Source organism: Calonectris borealis, chromosome 1, assembly GCF_964195595.1.
Source record: "Calonectris borealis chromosome 1, bCalBor7.hap1.2, whole genome shotgun sequence".
Taxonomy (NCBI): Eukaryota; Metazoa; Chordata; class Aves; order Procellariiformes; family Procellariidae; genus Calonectris; species Calonectris borealis.
In genome coordinates this window covers 205,414,874-205,436,943 of record NC_134312.1, presented here as the reverse complement: position 1 = coordinate 205,436,943, position 22,070 = coordinate 205,414,874, and the positions used below count along the sequence as shown (strand labels likewise).

Below are 22,070 nucleotides of genomic sequence, written 5' to 3'. Positions count from 1 at the left end.
AGAAGTTGATACTAACTCTGATATATTTATAGGTAAAAGCTGTAGTTCCTTTATGTTATTTCTGAATAACAACTTTTAAAGTGTTCCTATTTCCCCGACAGCTCTTGAAAGGCACACACACAGAGCATTTGCAGTTCACCTTCCTATTGATCTGCCCACTTGTGATACATTTACGTGATAATGTAAAGATTGTGGTGAAAGTCACATTGGTGACAAGAACTGCTTGAGCCTGCATGTTAATTCATGCTAAAAAATAAAAATATTATGGTGTGTCTCTTCTTCACCACCCACTGTCCCATTTACGTTCAGACAAACCATAAAACCAGCTGTGCTGAAGTTTTTAGCATTTAATTTATGGACAAGCAAGCTTTTGTACTAAAATTGCAAATTGATAAGCAAGTAAGTTACTAATATTTCGGTAAATGTAATTAGAAAACATAGGGATCATCTACTTTTATTTCTTAAATACAGAGCCTTTGAAGAAAGATGGAAGCAAGAGGAAGAAAAAGAACAAAGATTTAGAGAACAAGTTCTGCAGCAGAGGAAAATTAAACTTCAGGAAGCAACTGATAAGTTCCAGCGTGCTCATCTGCCTTTTTCTCAGCACAAGCAAATAGGTTTGTAAATGAAAATTTAACCGTTATTCACAATACAAGTGTTTTTCTATTAATAGAATAGAATTGAGGCAAACAGAACAATTAACTTGGCTCAAATTAATTGAATTCATATAAGCAAAACTTAACTGACAAGAAGCTCAGATCTGATACATACGACAAAATTGGGTAGAGGAAATTAAAAAAAACAATTTTTCTTTTCAAAAAATTGTATTGTGAGATATTTCATTATATTCCAGTCACAGTAAGTACATTCACTCCTTGGGATATTGGAGGTTCCTGGGTTTTCCTGACTTTTTTCACTGCAGTGTGCTTATTGCTTACAATACTGTGCTGGGTGTGAGGTGTTACAAGGCCACTGAAAGTTACTAGGATAGTATAATGATCTGCTATTTGTACCCGCAAATATGGAATATTCAAGAACGTGCATTTGTTTATCACTAAGTAAAAGCAGTCCTAGCATATACTGATGTATTACATAACTTTTGCTGAATTAGTGAGTTTTTTAAGCTGTTCTCTCGCTGCTGGGAAGTAATGATCACTTCAACTCAGTTCCTGCTTTCTTGGAATCAGTGCAGATTGGCAGGAGTTTTTAATAGCATCAGCCAAGACTGATTTCCAGTCAACTTTCCAGTGTTGAAACTCTTAAGATATGGTATATTACTTAAGTATTCTTTAACAGATTTACTCTCCCAACTGCAATTGTGCCAACTGTGAGGTAACGTCTCTGACTTCAAGATCAAATGTCAGATTAAAATAACAAAATAGAACAGTACTGGTTTAGGGCTTCTTCATAGTTCTACTGACAGCCCAGACTGTGTAGCAATAATGAATCACAATTTTTTTCTTGGTTTTCCTTTATGGCAATTCTGCCTTGGCCACTTTCTACCCTACTTTTACTTACTTGAAAGAGGCAATACCTTGTGCCTGTCTGGACTCTTTCTTTCTCCACCAATTCGATTATTAAGTTACAATTTGGCCTCTATAAAATATCTGCAAGCCATAACTTTGGCTTAGTGCATGAGGGGAATAATCATGATGTAAAAACAAAGTTAGTGCTGGATTTTTTAACCTCCTACTTTTTCAGCAGTGCGGTCTAAAAACAAATAGCAAAACTGTCGAACACGTGTTACTGTAAACACTTAAATAGATTAGGGTTTTGTTTCAGAGGAACTAGAAATGCTCCCGCATGTCTAATGATGCTATACCACTCAGTTTATTGTAACACTCTGGATTTAGGTTTCCAAACTTCAGAAACTTAACCAAAACATTTACGGTAAAATATTCCAATTTTAAAAATATTTTTTCCATTGTGTTTTTTTCTCTAATCCCTCTAGTCCAGACAAAAGCAGCTTTTCAGTTACAAGAAGCTCTTGAACAAATTAAAGGATCAGTTTTAACACCAGGACTGTGCTGGCCCAGCAGAAATAAAACCAACTTCAGGTAAGCATTTCTGTTTTATGATCAAAGGAAGTACATTGCTTAGTGTATTCAATAAACGCAGACAATTACCCTTTAAGAAATTGTAGGCCATTTCTCTCGTGGCAAAGAAAGCATTTCCGTGAACTGTTCCAATGAAACATTATGAAACATCCTTGAGTTGTTTGTGTCCATTTGGTAAAACAGCAGAGAAGATGACACAAACCTTTTCCCTTCAGCAGAATTCAGGGTATAGTCGGGGCTAACTCGGTCCCCATTCAGTTATAGCCTGACTCAGATGATTGCCATGGTTATCAAACCATCTGCTGTTTTATGAATTATAAAGTATTTTTTCTAGATGATTTCTTATTCTCATCCAGATTTTTTCCTTTTGACATTCAAGGATAGTTTAGTTTGTATATTCATCCCATGATCTTATCTTCTTTCCATCTGTCATTCCTTTAAATTTCTCATCCTCTGTATGCATCTTGAGCATCTTGATAACAATTTCACCTGCAATTTCATTTTATGTCACATACAATTTGAATTGCATACTTTTCACTCTACCCAAGCACTTTTTCTAAGATACCTTGACTTGTCACAGAATGCTTCTTCATGCATAGTTGATATATCTGTATTTGATACTCCTTCTTTATTATCCCCTTCCTAATCTCTCATTTCTTTAACGTTTCAGTTCAGGGTTTTATTTTTGTTGTTGCTGCTTTTGTTATTACTATTATTATAATTATTTTCTTCATGCTGTAAATTGTGCAGATGTTCAGAATACAGATAAATTCTGTCTAAAAGGGATCTCCCTACTTTTGAGCTTCAGTGTGTTCTTCATTGTGACGTTAATATTCAGTTTGATTACATATCTACTGCTGATTAATACATGTTTGCAGGCGATAAAGTGGGCAATTGAGAAAATATTTCATACTTCTTAGAGCTAAATACTCATGCTATCTGCCCATCAACATGCATATAGTTATGCAGCTAGTACACTGGATTGACATAACAAAGGAGGATTGCAGCCATAAAAACAAACAAACAAAAAATCTACCTGCTAAATAGTAGTTGAAATTATGGCAAAAAAAAGTAGATGTTTCAGTACCCTGTCTAAGGGTTCCTGATTGTTTGTCTCATTTCACTCATAGGCTCGACTAAGGACAGCAGCTCAGTGCCTCTTCCTCCTGCCTTTATCATTCGTTTCTTTATTTTTCATCTTTTTTCAAACTGGTCCTTGCTCAGGGACTCACATTTTTCTCTCAGGACCTCTTCAAACCACTTACCATTTCTTACAGTATAACATTTTCTGTCACTCCATATTATATTTGTATAATTTTAAAAATTCGCTATCCTGTAATAATGATAGTGTGTTCTTTTCCTGATTTTCATTTTTATAACCTGATTTCCTAAGGAAATTAAATTTATACGTTCATATTCTTTTACAGTTTGTGTTCCCCTAGTAACCAAATTTGAGAGAGAGATAAGAATGTCAAAGATAATTCTATTTCTACAAGTTTGAAATTGGCAATTGGGCAAGAAAGAAATTATTTAAACAAGTGGCCCCAGCATGAAAAAGGCTTGAAAGTTGAGTCCACATTGACCTATTGGCAGGTCACAAGCCAGTTAGTATGGATAAGACAGCACACGAATATCTGCCACAGAATGTGCTGCCTCTTCCCCAGCTGGTAACTGGGAGGCTGGGGTAGGAGCCATATGGGGTGAGTGAAGGAGGATGTAGAGAATTTTAGCAGTGTGGTAGTAAGGGAAAAAGAATTAAGTTATTGCAGTATAGGCTTGTGTATAGGGACAAGGTATACAAATTAATATGAAATAAAGCTTTGCTTATTCTAATGATAACAATTTGTCTTCCTTCCTTGTGACAGAAAATACTCTTACGTATTTTCGTCTGCATCTCACACAATCCCTTACTAAGCGCTGAGATTCAAACTGAACACGTGCTATGCAGCATAGATTCTTCTGGTCTGCTGCAGGAGTTGTTAGTGCAGGGTTGTTCCTGTTAGTTTTGGTCTGGGAGCCATAGTTTGTGTGGGTCATAGAAGTGGCATTTCTGTGTTTTCAGACTTGGTTCCAAAAATTGTGCATAATTCTCTTAGAGGGCAAATAAATTTCTTGCAAATCAGTAGAGCAAGGTAAGCTTTGATACAGAAAAGCACTCTGAAAATGTTCTCAAAGGTGAAGGTTCTTCAAAACCCACCAATTCTGAGCTGTAAAGCTTTAAAAATGTCTTCCAATCCCTTTAATTGGAAATTTTGGGACAGCTAATAACTAACCCAGATGAGGTAGTAAATCCTTTTCTGTATTTTTATCTCTTCTTACACTTCTTTAAACACTCAAACCAAAAATCTTGTATCATCTTTAGAATTCACCCTCCCTCAGAAATAGAATATATAAATTCATTGACAGTCCCCTTTTAAAGGAAGAAATGAATACTGTATTAAGTATTCAAGATAAATACGGCTGCAGACCCAATTGGATATAGGTGAATTTTATAAGGTTCTAGAATTCTTAATGTCTATTTTTAAAAAGTTGTAAAAAATTAAATTAAGCAAAGGAGACATATTACCTCCTCTTGGAGAAAGGCAAAAAATCCTGGAACACCTAATGAGTGAGAGATTGTATTCTGTGCTTGCAGCAGAGCTACTCTGCTTCTAGTAAGGTTTAGTTATTAAATGCTGAAGCAAAGATTTTGGTCAACTCATTAGCCGACAGGGATTGGGATGTGTGCACATTAGGTGTGTGAATGGTGTGCTGCTCTTTGTACAAGATATATTTCCCTGCTTGTGTTTAAAAACAGTTGTATTTGATTAGGTTCAGTCTTGGGATAGAAACTTAATTATGACAAATCAAAAATGTTCTCTGAAAAAAGTTGTAATGTAGAAACTTTTATAAATAGAAATGGTCTAAACATCCAAATACATATCAAGAAACTTCCCCCTGCCCCAAAAAAAAACCCAACAGATTTTTTGGGGGCCAGGTGTGTATCAGTCTGGTACACAGTAACAAAGTCTTTAAAAGTGGATAGGTACGGAAAGTTTTTGGATAGGGAGGATATCTCCTGTTCAAAAGAACACAGAATGCAGTTTTCTGAGTTCTATAAATAAATATGAGAAGTTGTTCTCCCTTTTTGCTATCAGCCATCTCATCAGAAATAATAAATTCCTTTTTAAACTCTGCCGAATATATATCTCTGCTTAGGTCAGTGCAATTAAGCCAACCTTTTTGGAGTTTTGTATAAAATCTTCTGAAAAATAACAATAATATTGATGGGATGAAAGTTTCCATTTTCCATTGTCCTAAAATTGTAAGTGTTACAATAAATACAGAATAGGCCTCATTAGATTATTTACCCATTTGACACAGATGTACTAAAAAGAAAAGGGATTGACTTTAACAGGGAGTATAATAATAGATACAGAAAGAGGATGAAACAGATCAGAAGAAGGAACTGTGGAAACTTAAGCTGAAGAAATGGAGAAAAATGAAGGGAAGAGGTTTCTGTACATATATTAGACATGTGGTAGCCATCTCTAGCTAGGAACAATACATGTTTCCTAACAATGCATCTCTGCTGGATAGGCAGCAGAGGAGGATGAGGTCTGTGTATGTATTATGTGACTGCACTGTTCAAATTTGCTCAATAGGGGTGCCAGCTGTTAAGGAAGATAGCTTTGTGTGGCAGGAAATAGTCGTATCTTCCTATAATCATAGAATCATAGAATCATAGAATCATACAGGTTGGAAAAGACCTCTAAGATCGTGTCCAACCGTCAACCCAACACACCATGCCCACTACACCATGTCCCTAAGGGCCTCATCTACACGTCTTTTAAATACCTCCAGGGATGGTGACTCCACCACTTCCCTGGGCAGCCTGTTCCAAGGTCTGACCACTCTTTCAGTAAAGAAATTTCTCCCAATGTTCAATCTAAACCTCCCTTGGTGCAACTTGAGGCCATTTCCTCTCGTCCTATCGCTTGTTACTTGGCAGAAGAGACCAACACCCACCTCGCTACAACCTCCTTTCAGGTAGTTGCAGAGCGCGATGAGGTCTCCCCTCAGCCTCCTCTTCTCCAGGCTAAACAACCCCAGTAAGCTCCTACACTGCATATTGCCCATATATGAAAGGAACCATCATCTTCACCATCACCTTCGCTGAAAATGAGGATGGGTAAAATGTGCGTAGTAGATCATCTTGTCATGCCACATTCCAAATAAAAAAAAAAAAAAGAGGGAAATATGTGAAAGTATGATTTTCATGTTTAGTTGCATATATACTAAAAGTTCACTTTTTCCACATTTAGCTACACACCTTCACCCAATTGAGCAATATTTAAGGGATCGTGTTGACGCTGCTAAGGAACTATATATGAGAAATGCTATATATGGGAATGCTGGAAAGCATATTGAATGGACAATAAGGTTTGGTTTGTTACTCAAAATCCAGTGGTTGCTGAGACAAAGTATAATTTCAAATATTGGACCTGATCAACCAGGTAAAATAAAGGCTGGATCTCCCCTTCTTGGTAAAAGTATACCCATTTTACAAATAATTTCACTGAAAGTTTATCCTGATAATCTGTTTCCAAGATCTATTCTCCTTCTACCACCATTTGTAATCATTGTGGAGTGCAACAAATACTTGATCCTAAAACAACGAGACATAAGCTTGGCTTGCTAATCAATTGTAAGGGTTATGGCTCTACTGAACAGATGTGAGAACTCAAAGCATGGGTCTGGTGAGAGATTTCTGTAAGCGCCACTTTGGATATGCCAGACTAAGGGCATTTACGGCCCTTAAACCAGGTTGGAGCCAAAAGATGGGATCAGTGCCCTTCGTTAAACTGTTCCACCTAGGCAGTCAAGCATAGCTGGCAACCTGGTAACAGTTATACTTCCAGAAGACTAAAGCTTGATCTACCTATGAGCTGGTGGGTTTTGGTGCGTGGGTTATTTTTGCTTTTTTTTAAGGCCTACCTTTCTTATTGTTTCTTGGTTTTGACATTCTTGTTTCTTGTTTTTGTCATCCTTGATATCTACCTAGTTCTTGCTGCTTGTTTTCCAAAGCTTGGTTCCTATTCCTAGTGATCTTACCCAGCCTTGTTCCAGTTCTATTTGCTTTTTGTTCTTGAACATATCTTGTTACACACTCCCTGCCTTCCTAGTCTCTGCATATTTTCCTTGTCATTTGGCTTCACATGCTTCTTGGCTTCTTTGATTCCTGGGTGTCAACCAGCCCCATGGTTCTTGCTAATTCTTATCCTGTGGCTTCCTCTATCTTAATTTGGGCTCATCCTGACCACAGTACCCAGCTACACTAGCTACTCCAAAGGTTTTTTTTCTTAGGTAGCAAATACAAATTCTTTAATGTACCACATTACTGACATTACACGTCATCAGTAGAGTTGGGGTCTCTAGGTATTACAAAGCCTTCTTGCTACTTGAAGTAAGGGAATATCTGACAGCATATATCAACTATATATGTGACAGTATATAGATATCCTCTATATAAGCCAACCTTATGGAAAAATAAAGGCCATCTTGCTTGTTTTTTTTTTAAAAAAACCCTCCATGTTCCATTTCTGTAAATGACCAAACTGTTGGCTGACATTTTCCAGAATAATTCAGCCTGAGGCAGTCACCCAACAACCCAATCAGAAAAGTCTGACTATTTATAAATAACAGAAGAGAAGGTTTAAAATGGAAAGTGTTGGACAGTTTTAGATAGTACTAACAGCACCACCTGTAGTTACATATAGTATAGCTGTCCTTCACTTGACAGGCATTTACTGATGATGTATACTTTTGGAAAGGAACATGTTTAAAAGTGTACAGTTGACATATAGAAATAAGCCAAAGTAATAAGTTATTTGCTTGCATCAAGAACCACAGATGACTCTTCATCCTCATCAGCATCTAGAAACAGTTCTTTCCATCAGAAGCAGATTTCAGCAATGGTTGGCTGGGATAAAACAGTACAAGACAGCAGTAGAACAAACATGGACAGTAACCAACTTCTCTTCCAAAAAAATTTGAAAGAAATGCAACAACTCCTTGAAAAACAGCATCTCAGCAACATGGAGGTATGATATTTTCATGTGATTCATTAAATGATGCTTCTTAAATGTAATAGAAAGTTTCTTGAATGTGATAAAAATGAAAGGTCTGTTAAGCACACTTTACCAAGTAGGCAACACCTGAGAGCACACTGCACTACTCCTTACCAATAGATTATTTATAGTAAAATTATACATATTTTTCAGTAAGACATCAGAGATCCTTAAAAATGTTTGTAAGAATATTTTCACAAATTCTTCAAAGATATCTGTCATGTTGCTTTTTTCCAGTGAACGTAAGATTTGTATGTCAGACTACTTGGCTCTGAAGTAGCTAGCCACTAGCCACTATTACAGGAGTTTTGTGCTAGCTCCAAACTTAAATTGGTGGCTTGCAATTCGCACTTAAGTTTCTGCTTTGCTGATTGCTACAGCTCAGCACAAAATGCTATAGCAGTATAATTATGATAGGTCAAATGATGGAGTTTTTTTGTTTCTTGGTTTTTTCCCCAATGTGATTTCTTAGGGAGTGACTTCAAGTCTCTTGAGATCCTTTTTTGTCATCTTTGGAATAGATGCAGGTGTTCCAGTAACAAGCCAATTAACTTTCTGCCTAAACTAATTTTTGGACCCAAAATCATTTTCAAAAGTCACCTTAGAAACACAGTGAAAATCAAGAACAACTGAGCTCCAAAGAGATTTCTTACAACTGCACTTTTAAGTGTGATTTTCGGTCTGTCAGTGTTGTCTTTGATTTTGGAAACATTGTCTTCAATATTACTTTTTTTGGAAACGAGGACATAATTTTGGACTCATTCTTTTATTTTATAATATTATCTACTGGTATCTGGACTTGTGGTGTCTGAAATCACCTTGACACTATGAAGCACCATCCCTTTATATTGGTGATGGCTAGAGGCATGGGATCATTGGTGGCAATAAAGCAAGGGTTTCTCCTTTTAATACCTCTATATGGATAACTTTTGAAAGACTGTATACAGTTCAGATATATTTTGAGTTCTTTGATATTGATGTTTTCAGGCACATTCATCTCTGTCTTTGTACCTCCTTTGTTCTGATGGGTATTCATGAGAATCTTGAGCAGCTGATGGCTAACACAGAAAATCTTACTCAACTGGAATAAATTTCAAAAAGGTTGAGGAGACAGAAAGTACAGTTTGTACTGGCAAGGTTGTTGGTCAGTGTTCAGTCTTATTTCCAAGCATAAAAGAAGGAAAAGCATAAGGCAATTTCTAGAAGACAACTGATAAAACTGAATTCTAGATAACCACTTTCAAACAAAATACAAAAAGGTCTAAGCTTTTTTTTTTTTTTAATACCACATTGTGCGTTTCATTGGTATAGTGTTTGCAAATCCCTCCCTAAATGATGATGCTGAATTTGGCAGTAGCTGCATTAGGACATCTTAGAATTAGGAAAAAAAAATGCAGTCTTTTTGAGAAAGATGTATAAAAAGATTCTTCTTAATATATTGTAAGACAGCTATTTTGTAGTGTATTTTATCACACACAATTATCACATTCTACTTGAATTCTAGGGAAAAACTGCCATGAGTCATGCATGATTTTTTACTTATAGTTTTTTCTAAATGTTATTATCAGCTTTGGACACTGCATATAATACAGGAATTTGTGTTTACAAATTAATGTATTTTTGAAAATGCTTTGGTCCTGTAAAAAATTTTGCTTTTTTTTCCAGAATGTATTTTTCAGCTACCACTAGGGGTTGCTCAGCTTCTTCCCTCTGATAAATAGTTTCAGATTATAAATATTTATACTTCAAACATTTGGACTTTCTTTCTTGAAATGACATGCTTTGGCCTCTGATGAGAAAAATAGTCAAGAAAGCTATTGTCATTGTTCTAAGGCCTGAGTTTTGGAAGTTTAATACTTGTATTGTGCTGGTATGCATGTGCATTGTGACTTCCTGTGATGTGAAATAGTATTTATAATAGTCTTACTAATAAAATTTATAATTTATAATTATTTATATTACTCTTACTGACATGAATAGGCTTCAGTAGTCTTGTTATTCTCTGTTGTCCAAAGTCATTTCAACAGTGCTTGCCTTTCTGAAACTAATGTCGAAGTATTTCACTGTGCACATGCTTTGCAGTCTAACCATCCATTGAGATCTCTTGACCTCTCTTTGTTTCTGTTTTTACAGGCCCAGCAGGATTATAAAGATTCCTAAAATTCTTTTCTTTCCTACAGGGTAATAAAGTTCTATGTAGGCCCTTACCAGTAGATTTGGTGTGTTCCCTGCTTTCCATCCCTAAAAATTTCTATCGTTTCAGCAATAAGCCAAGGTTTTTAGTGACTCTTCTACCATTCTCCAAAATTATTTTGCTTAAAATATTGAGAGCGGTAGATTTTATTTTGTGCAACAGTTACATCTGAGCCAGTACATCAAATTATTATTTGTTATATGTCCATGTTATATGAGTGTGTTCCATTTGGAAGAAATTAATATTGTTAACTTCATTCGCAATCAAAGGTTTTGTTGCACAGTCCTTTCCTGGTTTTGTTGCAGGCATAAAAAAAATCTTTAAGGTGGAGCTGGTAGCATGGTCTTTAGCTAAAGCAGGTTTTTTTTAGCTAATGCAGGTTTTCACCAAAAGACATTACACCCAAGTGTTTATCTTTTTTCCAAATGTTAACTGTTTATGTTGAAATTTTACATTTCTGGGACCTACCTTGAACTGAATAATTTAGAAAATTTCCATTAAAATGGCTCAACTGTGACACGGAATAGTATTATTCATATATCTTTTGTCTTTTTCTCTTCACCACCTCTTTAATTTTGTGGCCATACAAAATTGTTTTGGTTAGTACAATATTTTCATGCTCTTCCAGAAAAATACATTATGCTGGAATTAAACTGTTTGATTGACGTAACATTTTATGTCTATTGTTTCACTTTTTAGATAAAATACTTGGAAGCAAGAGCTAATTCACAGGCAAAATAGGTATAGATTACAACATAGAGATTGTATTTTCCTCCTCCCTCCTTTATATGACCTCCTTTATATTCCCTTCTATATATATTTAGGTCATTGAAGTGGTATCTGTGAAATTCAAATTTAAATCCCTTTCTGACTGATTTGAAACAGGAATTTTACCTTGGCTCTCCTTTTTTTCCAAGCATATTGTGCAGCCATTGAAGTACTCGGTATCAGTCTTCCTATGAATACTGTTCCCATTGGCAAAAAATGCTTCAATATTTATTGAAACAGGGACTGGAACACAGGTATCATTTCTCAGAAATTGCAACCCGAACAATGAGGTCAGAGAGTTATTATTATATTATCTCGACTACAATAAAATTTTGTATCCTATTATACTGTGTGTGTGTTTATATATGTTACATATAGAATTAAGTCTCTGAGGAATAATGAAGACTATTTTCTAAGTGACGTTCCGCTGAATGAAAGCAGCAGGTGCTGCAAACACATCAGTATGGACATAGCCTTACTTTCATGAGTGAGTTGACCTGTATGACTCTTAGCTGTTTGTATTACTTATGCTTTTGAGGTTGGACTGTGTCTATGAAATGGAGATGTTTCAGGTAACTGATGGAAAAACTGAATTCATTTTCAAGTGCATTTGTAGTATGACTGGAATGAGTTAAACAAGGGTTCCTTCTGCAAGGTGTATTGTATCAGTCTAACTCTTCAGAGGCATAGACAAGACCAGCATGGAAAAAAGGAGTGTCCCTCTACAGTTTCTCCCGAGTGTCAAGAACTTGCAGAATGCTCAGGGCTAGTCAGTGGAAAAACAGACTCTTAAGGAGAGCACTAGGTTAAAATGGCATTGGAACTGAAGTCAGATTTGATTTTGAAGAGACCATTCAAAGTCTTGAAATAGGTTTCTATGGTCACCTTCAATCTAGAAATGTTGGCCATTTTTTACTTATAACTGTGAATGTTAACAACTTTTATGTTGATCACTTAAATTATATGACAAACTTGAGTGATTTCCCTATTCATTTCCCTTCTGGCAAGATTGGGGGGGTCAGTTTTTATTGGCTTTCAACCGATATTGCAACATACCACTATCTTCCACATTATTTCACTAATCCAAAGTTCACATTTCCTATAAAGGCAAATTTAAATGTATCTCCAAACTAAATTATTTTATCCAAATACTCAAACTTGTTTTGATTGTCTATTCCTCAAGAGTAGTTTTTTTATGTAAAATAGTGCTTTATTCCAAGCCTGTGCTGTATAAAATGGCATTACAAGCTTCATATCTGGCAATCTGGATGTTCAGTCATTTGAAGTGTCTTGCCTCAATTCAAAGCCCTGCTTGAACAGGTGATAATGTAGGATTTGAAGTTGAAACAGCATTTTCAGTACAAAATAGTTTGTTTCACAGGTAGATTAATACATTAATAAGACTTTACTTGTGGGTAAGTTAGGATTGTTATGTATACAGCATAGCTCACAAACCACAGAAACAGGGAAATTGAGAACTGTCATCTAATATATACTTGCTCCTCCTTTACAAACATATACTTTTTCATAAGAATGGCCATACATATTAACATGACTCCATTTTTGGTTTTACATTCATACACATATATCCATACATATATGTATCTATGAAATATTTATATATAGCTATGTACTAAATTATTTCTACCATACTTCATAGCTATTTTTAAGTTATTTGTTTTACTGGAACAGAATAAATTGTTCATAAATATAGTTAAAGGAGAGGAACAGAGGAAAAAATAGCAGTATCTGATCTTTAGTTTACTGCAGTTATGGTAATAATAAAATATTTGCTAGCAGGAAGGGAGTGGAAGATACAGAAGTTTATGCATACTGGTCTGTCAGGATGCTATATTATATTATGAATATCTTGGTATTATCAGAGATAGTTTATACTAATGTCTCAAGGGGATGTTGGGAAATCTATTGCTTTCTCGCCAAGATTAACGTATCACTGTCCAGAGTAATTCTACTCCTTTGAAGATGGCAGAGCTGTGTTTTGTTTTTTAAAGACATAAACCTCTTTTTGTGAAGCGGAAAGCAAAATAGAATTTAACTACTTTTTTCTTCCAGTATTCTGCTTCTGTCCTAGCAGGCTCAGGGTGGCCTGGGTACACACAAACTTAGTCACTTTTTTCAATTTTGTAATGTATTAATTATTATCAATTCCCAGCAGGACTTCTGTGGGACTTAGTAGCTTGAGCTTTGCTGTGCAGTTTATGCCTGATACTGGCATATCTCCATAAGGAAGTATGGCTCACCAACTGAGAAATAAAGCATTAAACCAGATGCTCAGAATTAGGAGGACAGGAATAAGCAGAGAATAACTGGGACCCAGGAAACTGAAAGATCTTGTGACAAACAACTTAAAGAATTACACTGTTTCAAACGAGTGGCAAGAAAAAAACAAGAAATACGAGCCTTTAAATTCAGTAGGCTGTTTAGGGAAAGGTAGATGCTGAAATCTTGTACATGTTCTTATAAATCACATCTGTAAAGTTCTTAAGAGGAATGTATGTCTTGAAAAATATCAAATTGAAAAAATGGAATTTGTAAAACAGGTAACATGTAACTGTCACAAAATATTTTTTTCAAGACAAGTGATTATATTAATGAAGCATGCAGTGAATGTTGGCAATTACATGAAACTGTCTCATTAGATAAACTTATTTCTAGAGAGGTATAAATATATATTATTTCAAAATGCTCTTAGATATCTGGTTTAATTTTTAGATTGCCCTGTGAGGTCAGGATTTGGACTCAATGATCCTCGTGAGTCCCTTCCAGCTCAGGATATTCTATGATTCTAAAAGTATTTCTGTATCTGACCTTTAGGATTTCCTGATATAAATCCACCTTCTGCCTTGGTTGCTGCTATGCAGTGCACAAGATCAAGTGGAAACATGTTAAAAACTGTTCCATCTTTGCAATGTATTCACATTGCTAAAAGAAAAAGTAATGCTTTTTAGACTGCAAAGTCTAGCAAGTCAGAGAGACCTGGTAGGATAGTTCCTCAGCTGAACTAGGGATTATTTTAAAAATTATATTCACACACTTTGTAGTTGTGTGTCTTTTAGGATGTGTGTACTGGTCAAATGGAATTAATAATTTTTTTCTGATGCTACAGCTCCAGTCCATTCAAATCTGTCAACCCTAATGCTTTGCCTTATTTCTGTATTTTACATCAAAATTTGAATAAGAATAAAGGAAGACAGATTCTGAGTTTTCTAGAAGATGAAGAAATACTTTCCTCCATCAGTTATTCTTTCCTTCTTTCCCCATAAATCAGACTTTGTTGGAAAGCTTTTCTGAAAAGAATAATTCCAGGACTTTGAATCTCATCATTCAAACCCTAACCATCAGTGAGAGGGAGGATTATTTCTTTGCTTTAAAATGGAAAAAAATCTCTGAGAATTATTTCCCCTTCATTTCTGTCTCTGAAGTATTGTCTAGAAATAGCTGCATCTACAAAATATTATTTAAAACATCATTTCTCCTACAACCTGCAAATTCCAAAAAAGTGAAAATGGATAAGTTTTAGCTGATCTCCTTCCTCCTTTTTTGGGATAACCAAAATGACATTGAATATAACAAAGATTCTAAATAACTATTAATTTGCTTATTAAATTATCTCGTTGCTTTTTATAGATAACATTAAAATGATTATTAGTTAAGCAATTGAGTTAAGAACTTCTTGAATTATTATTGCATATGCATGCCTAATTTTTCTCCATGTCTGTTTGCCTTATGATGGTTTTCAGTTACGCAGTCCCATGTTACTTTTGCATGACCCCACCTCTTAAATGTGCAGGGTGGATGGTGCCTGTTCAAAGCAAATTTATTAATGGGTTAAAAACAAAAAAGGGACTAATGCATTGTGGTGCTCAGCGCCTCAACATTTAATCATTTAATGATTTTAATAGTATTTTAAAACTAGCATTATGAATCCTACTTCTGGAGCTGAATGACTAGATTAGTTTGTGAGAGAATTAGGCACCTGGAGTAAGGATCCTGAGAACCAGCACTCTGAGTACTGAGATGCTAAATTAATTAACGGAAAGCAGCAGATAGAAATGTTTAGCTGAAAACCTGTTTCCTACACAGTTATGTACATTTACCTCAGGACTTCACTAAAACTGGAAGTCAGAATGAAACCCTGACACTCAGTGTTCAGATCACTTATTTTTAAAAATCCTTCATTACAGCTTACTGAAGTACTTGAGTGCCTAAGAAGTTGGAAACTTGAGTTCTTTTTATCCCAAGGAGTTTGAACCTGTGTTTCTAGCATCCTGTAATAATTTTCAAAACAAGCAAATGGGATCCTTTTAAATACTCAGGTTCATAAATAGCTAGTTTCTGTATCCTAGATAGCTTGGGGGAAATCAGGCATCTAGGAGTTAGCCTAGGAGAGACAGGGGTGTTGGTAGGAAGCTTTTCTCTGGTCATCCTACACCTCCATAGCTTCTTTGGTGGGTTTGGCAGAGTATTCTGGACCTCTTGTGTAACATAAGCACCAAAATCCTGCCTCAATGGCATTTGCTTTCTTGGGTCTGCCCAAATCTTCTGTGAAATCAGTATTGTGTAGTGCTTTCCAAACATCTACTTTATGTTTTCCAAATTTGGCTAGAAAAGAGATTAGTAATTTTCTAATGGACTTTCCCATTCCATAGTTGGTAAACTCAAAACCAGTAAAGGTGTTTAGGTACCTCACTGACTTTGCGAGGTAGCTTTGTATCTGTATGACCATTGATGTCTTTTACTTCACAATAAATGTCAAATATACATATAGCAGTTCTGCAGTGTAATAGCATTCTGACAGAGTCCTTTGGCAGAAAATTCACTTGTCAGGTTCTCTTAAAATTTTACTTGTTTTAATGTTATTCTTTCATTGGCCTCATGAAAGGTTTCTTAGGCTCATGTTTTCTCTTTGTTTTAGTGCTTTACTGAAACGAAATTGCTTGACACAGCTGTTCTAAGTCTTAAGATATATAACTGACCTCTTTAACTCCTCATAAGTGTTTCCTTTTCCAGGGTACCACGTATGTGGACAGGCTGGGTTTAGATTTCATGCATTAGGACATAAGATAATGCAGGCAACAGGCAATACAATAAATTGTACTTGTATAACAGAAACAATATGCAAATCCAGAAAATAAAAAGATAGTACACTCCAGGAACATTTTTGTTTCCTCATCATCCTATAACATTCTCACAGATTAAATCAAATTAAATCATTGGGATTTCCAGGTTTATTTCCTTGTAACTATTGACCACTAAAAAAGAACGAATAATTGTTGAATGCTTTTTGAGGTCTGCATAAATAGTTCTAGTTATGCATTTTTACAAGAAAATGTGACATTCACTTTCATTACAGAGTAGGCTAGAAAGGGAAATAAAATATATAGATGATAAGCATTTTTAATGTGTGAAATGATGAAATTGTATGATGCAACAAAATACATGTAATTTAACTAAATTTGCATGAACTAAGTAAAAGTGAATATGTGTTTAAATGAGGAATCCTTCTTTATTCTTTAGTTCCTAACTTATTTCTGGAGGTTGCCTCAACTGAGATTTTGTGTTCCATGAGGTTTGTTTTACAAGGAGAGTAAAATTATATATAATGCAGGATCAAGTCTATTTTCAACCTCTGGAGCACAACTGGGTAGAATTTTTTTGATCTTAATTTTTAAAAGTTGCAACTTTTCTTGCACCCTCCAGATTTACCAGTTTAAGCTAACCTGCTATTGGAACAGGTTTTTTAAAATCAATGCTTACAAAATTTTTCCTCTATTTAACTTAGTCGTTTTAGAAACACATGTTTAGCTATACAGGTGCAGTTTCCAGATTAGAAAAGAAGTAAGCCTGACACCTATACTTTCTTTTTACTGTTTTTTTCCCATCTGAAAATTTCGAAGTTATTTCTTAAATTTGGCCTGGTACAGAAAACTCTGAGCATATGCCTTTTCCTTGTTTGGTGAAGTTCAAGCAGAGGTTAACAATATAATTTAGCCAAACATAAAGGTTAATAAATAACTAACAAAGCATTATTTATTCTTTTCTATTAGAAAGACACCAGTTTGTATAGCTTTAGTTTGAAAATGTTCCCTAAAGGGATCTTTCCCTACACTTGGTTCTTTGTTCTTCTATTTAGTTTCTTTATCTCAGATCATAACTATAATGGAAGACTGCACCAACCTCTGAATATTTAGTGCAAGATAAGATTTAATTCAATCATAAAAAGCCTTTCAGGAGTAACTAAGCTTTTTATTCTGCAATTTAAAATATTTGTACAGCTATGAACTATGCAATATTATGGTATAACAATTTTATTAGAATAAACAAAGTTTTACTGCAAAAATACGTTCTTATTCAATAACTAATTTTATGCGTTCTTTAGTAAGTTTTCAAAATGTTAATTCTATCGTAATTGCCAGGGGATATATAATCACTGACCTAGGTTAACAGATTTTGCTACTTGAAACATTTTCCATTTAAAGTCACTAATCAAAAAAAAAATTTCCATTGCATGAGATTGCATATCTAATGCAGCTTCTCTTAGTTTCTCACCATGATTTTTTCCAATGTATGGCATAAAATCACTTAGCTGCTCAGTTGTGTGGAAGTGGCAGAGAGAGAGGGAGTGTACAGGAATTTGAAAATAGTTGATGTTCATGTTTTCCTTGATGTTCATGTGTATTTTCAAACCTTGAACTTTAAAAAAAAGTATGTATTTAAAACCACGTCAGGCATCTCAGTGTTTGAATGGAGAAGTATTAGTAAAGAAAATGCCTACATAGTACATACATAAAGTCATCTCTCTGGCAATTCATATGGTGCCTGTTGCTCTTATTCATCACTACATTAGTGTTTGATAAAGAAGTTGGGGGAGTGGATGAGGGCTCCGAATGCCCTTAGATCTGATCTGTCCTCATAGATCAGATGATATTTTCTCCCTTCTGAAAGATGAGAAGAGGGGGTTTCATTGCAGGGGGGGTGAGGGTGGGGGATGGTGGTGGTGTTAATCACTGTGATTATGATACCTGAGAAATATTTTCTGTGTTTGCCATGACAAGGTTTAAATCCTCATCACTTGAGGCACTTTGTATGAAAATAAACATTAGTCTAGTATTATGGAAAAAATCCAGTTTGGGGCAGATCCACTATCGAATCTGCATTTTTATGGATTCTCTTTAATTTTGTAAACTCCTTTACATGTTAGAGCACAAAAACCATCCTGTGCCATAGGGCAATCCAGAAACAGTAGTGTTGTTTTGACAAATCTTGTTCCTTTTTTGATATTGTAGAATTGATATAAAACTTAGGATTAAATTTGTTGAACTATGCAGCTCTTTCTTCTGAATTTCATGCCCAAACCACATAATTTTCTCTTGCAATTGAACACAGGTAGATTTTGACTTGATGGAAACACTCATGGTGCTATGACCCCGAGTTGTAAAAACACCAGGTTCAATATTGATTGTATTTTAGCCTAAGCTCTCATTAAAGAAAAATTAGTATCAGCAAAAAAAAAATTTCTGATAAATGTAACAGTCTGTTTTTATGCCTGTATTTCAGAATTTACATCAAGAAGTCAAGAAAACAGATGAATCAGAAAGCTTGTCGAGCCTTGACAGTCTTGAGGCTGGAGAGCAAAATGGAAATTACACAACAGCAAGTGAATCATCTTTGACTACAGAGTGTGACTGTGCCCTGTACAATCCAGAAGAATCACAGACTAGGAATAATGGTTTGCTTTATACAGCTCAAAGTCCTTCTTCTAAAAATATGCATCTAAATAATTGTCTGAGAAATGTAGATTCCCAAAACAACCATAACTTACCTATTCATGATCTTTCAGCTAAACATAATGTTCTAATTCCTGCTGAACATGTAAACGATTCAAAAGAGGAATCATCTGTTTCTCACCGATCTGAAAAAAAACCTGCAGAGTTCTCTACCTCTGCTAAGCAATCTCTAAATAATGCATTTAGTTTTCTGCACAATATAAAAGAAGAAAGAAGCAAGCCATCTTCTGGAACAGCTAGCACATTAGCCACTGTTCATCCTGTTTTCAGGATGAACAGCAAAGCCTGGGCCAGCCCTGACTCTATTCCAGGAGAAAGAGTTCAGGATCTGATGCAAGATCAGAGTTTTAAAATGACCCCACAAAAAAGAACTATATCTGTGCAAATCTCCAGTCAACCTATTGCAACATCTATAATCTTATTTCCTAATCAGGGATGTTCCACTGGCATTCCCTGCCCAGCTGTTACATTACCAAAGGACAAAAACATCAGGATGGAGTTTTTAAAAGATACCTCAGAAAAAATGACTGAAACAAAAGAAGAAAATATTAAATGTATTGATGACATTAATCCAGGATCAGCTTTATTTCAGGACATACCAAATGCCTCAGTTCTGGGCAACGTTAAGCAACAGAATAACAAAGAGGAAGAAAAGGGAAATACGGTAGAAACTATGTCACTGGTGTCTGATATGGAGTTAAATTCTGGCACTCCTGCACAGCACAAAACCCTGAAAAACAATATTCTTGAAAGCAAAAGAGCAAGATTATTCACAAGTATCTTAAAGAAGGAATCTAAATACGAACCCAGTCATTTCAAAGCTGTGGTTATCAACCACGGGATCAGTGGTCGACCTGTGTCTTCTATCAGGGACAGTTTAGATCTGGCAAAAATAAAAAAGAAAAGTGCAGAAAATGAAAAATACAATAGAAAGCTAAGATGGTGTGATCAAATCAACCGGATAATAATAGAAAATAATGAAAAATGCTATGAAAAAAACACCAGTGAAATATCTTCTGAACAGCTGCAATATGTTCGAACTACAAATAATGCTCCTAAGACTAATTTAAGTGTTGTTGCTCAACCTTCAAGCCCCAAGTTCATAAAAAATCATCAGGAAAACTCTCATATATCAAAACCAAATGTTAATACTGAGGAATCAAATAAAGAATGCACATCTCTGAATATGTTTATATCTACTGGATCCTTTTCTGCTAAAAAAGTTTGGATGGTATCAAAAGACGAAGAAAGTAAATCCCCAGTATGTAGTAATAATTCTAAAATTAATGAAGTTAATCAACTCAAAAATAAGGCAAAAATAACTAGAAGACCAAGATCTGTAAAAGCCCAGCCAAGTTTTATGCCCAAGAAGAGAACAGGCACTATAATCCGACCGCAGTCAGCCGCTGAAGCCAACAAATCTCTAAAAGCTCCAGGGAAATTGTTAGCACCTCACCCACCATCCGCACCTCTGCCGGGAAACAGAAGTGGTGAAAACACAACCAGCCCCGGGTGTCAGCCACTGCTGCCTTCAAGTCTTCAAGCTACCGCTACAAGCAGGAATGATTTCAACGAAAGGCATGTTTTGTTAGCAGATCAGGTTTTAAATAGAAACGGTACAGAAAACAGTGAGAGTATTACTTGTAGTTCGGACTTGGCCACTGTGGTATCTACACCTGGCTGCAGCATGGCCAAATACGAACCTTGGGCAAAAAATACTTGTTCTGTAAATAGCGTTCAGACAAGCGCCTGTCGAGATCGTTCAGTAACCTGCACTGAAAGAAGACCTGCTAACGCAGAAAATGGATTACATCTCCATCATAGCCCAGCAGCTGGAAAAACAAGTACCTCCTGGCAAGGAGCGCATACTGCTCGAGCTCCAGAAGACCGTGCTACTGGTAAGAGTCATGTTTCTGGGTTTGGGGTGGGGGGATGTTTAGAAGAAAGTCTTTTTCAATTACATCACAAATTTGTTTTCAGTTAAAACATCCAGCCTTTCATCCATTCACACAATACAGCCAGTTTTAACAGGTTTTCACCATATGTCATTGTCATTTCTATTCTAGTGGTGCCCAGAGGCCTCTCAAACGTTGATCCCCATTTTTAATAGCTCTCTTCAATATTAAATGAAAAGGAAGTATTTTCCCCGAGATTATATTCCTGACTAATGAGCAGATGTGACAGGTGGTCTAAATAATTATATAGGAGGAAGTGAGTAAGTTTATATGAGCAAGTTTTACAAGGTAACTGGGAGTCATAGCTTGTTGTCCGACAGTCACTGCCACCTGAGAGTGAAAGAAATGTGGATCTACCATGTTTTTAAATGCTGACACTGTAAATGCCTAAAATTATTAAGTTTTAGTCCCAGTAATACAATTAGTGCTCAAAAAAATTAAATTTTAAGTTTAAAAATAAAGACCTTCTACCGGACAAATTTTGCTGTGCTGATTTTGCTGTGTATATCTGATTTATAAAGAATTTTAAGAAATTTGAGGACCGATCCTGCATTTTATTAAAAATTAACCTTGGGAACAATATGGTGCAGAGATTGATTGGTAAAATAGAGGAAAGATGCATAAGAAATTTTGGGAGAATAAACTTTGATCTCCTGGGTTTTACATTTCAAAATATGTTTCATGTTTTTTGATTTGCCTTGTTTCTCCTCTGCAGCCTAGCTATATTCTGTGCCTTGGGCACTGATGGCATCCTTGTGCTTTTAATTTGTACGTTGTACGCTGGTTTGCTTCCTATTGAGGGCTGCAGCTGGAGGCAGAGCTCCTGAAGCTGTAGACCCTGCTTCAGGTACAAGCAGCATTCCAAGCCACTTAACGTACTGGGATAACCGCAAGGATCGGCCATGCAGCTCAAAGATACTAATTCCCATAACTTAGAAAACCTAATTTTCTAGTTTTATCTCCAGTAATACATAGTTTTAACTATGGAGTGATTCGGAACAGCTCTGTTATGTAAGAGCAGAGGTAGGTGAATATTCCTGCCCTAGAGCAGGGGTGGGAAATGAGAAATGTTATCTACTTATCCATTCCAGTTCAAAGTCAAACAGATGAGCTTAAGATATGTGTGACTTAGGTTAACCTATTTCATTTTACATTGGAAATGAATGAAGTCTTGCATT

General features: G+C 35.6%; 1 protein-coding gene across 1 annotated transcript in view; it reads left to right on the top strand.

The window, feature by feature from the left end:
- The window catches only part of CEP126 (centrosomal protein 126), a 42,568-nt gene that overhangs the window by 10,582 nt on the left and 9,916 nt on the right, over positions 1-22,070 (top strand). The window contains exons 3-6 of the mRNA XM_075140097.1: positions 472-617; positions 1,952-2,057; positions 7,942-8,140; positions 18,708-20,835. Coding sequence (XP_074996198.1) covers positions 472-617; positions 1,952-2,057; positions 7,942-8,140; positions 18,708-20,835 — 2,579 coding nt within the window. The remainder of the gene's footprint in view (positions 1-471; positions 618-1,951; positions 2,058-7,941; positions 8,141-18,707; positions 20,836-22,070) is intronic.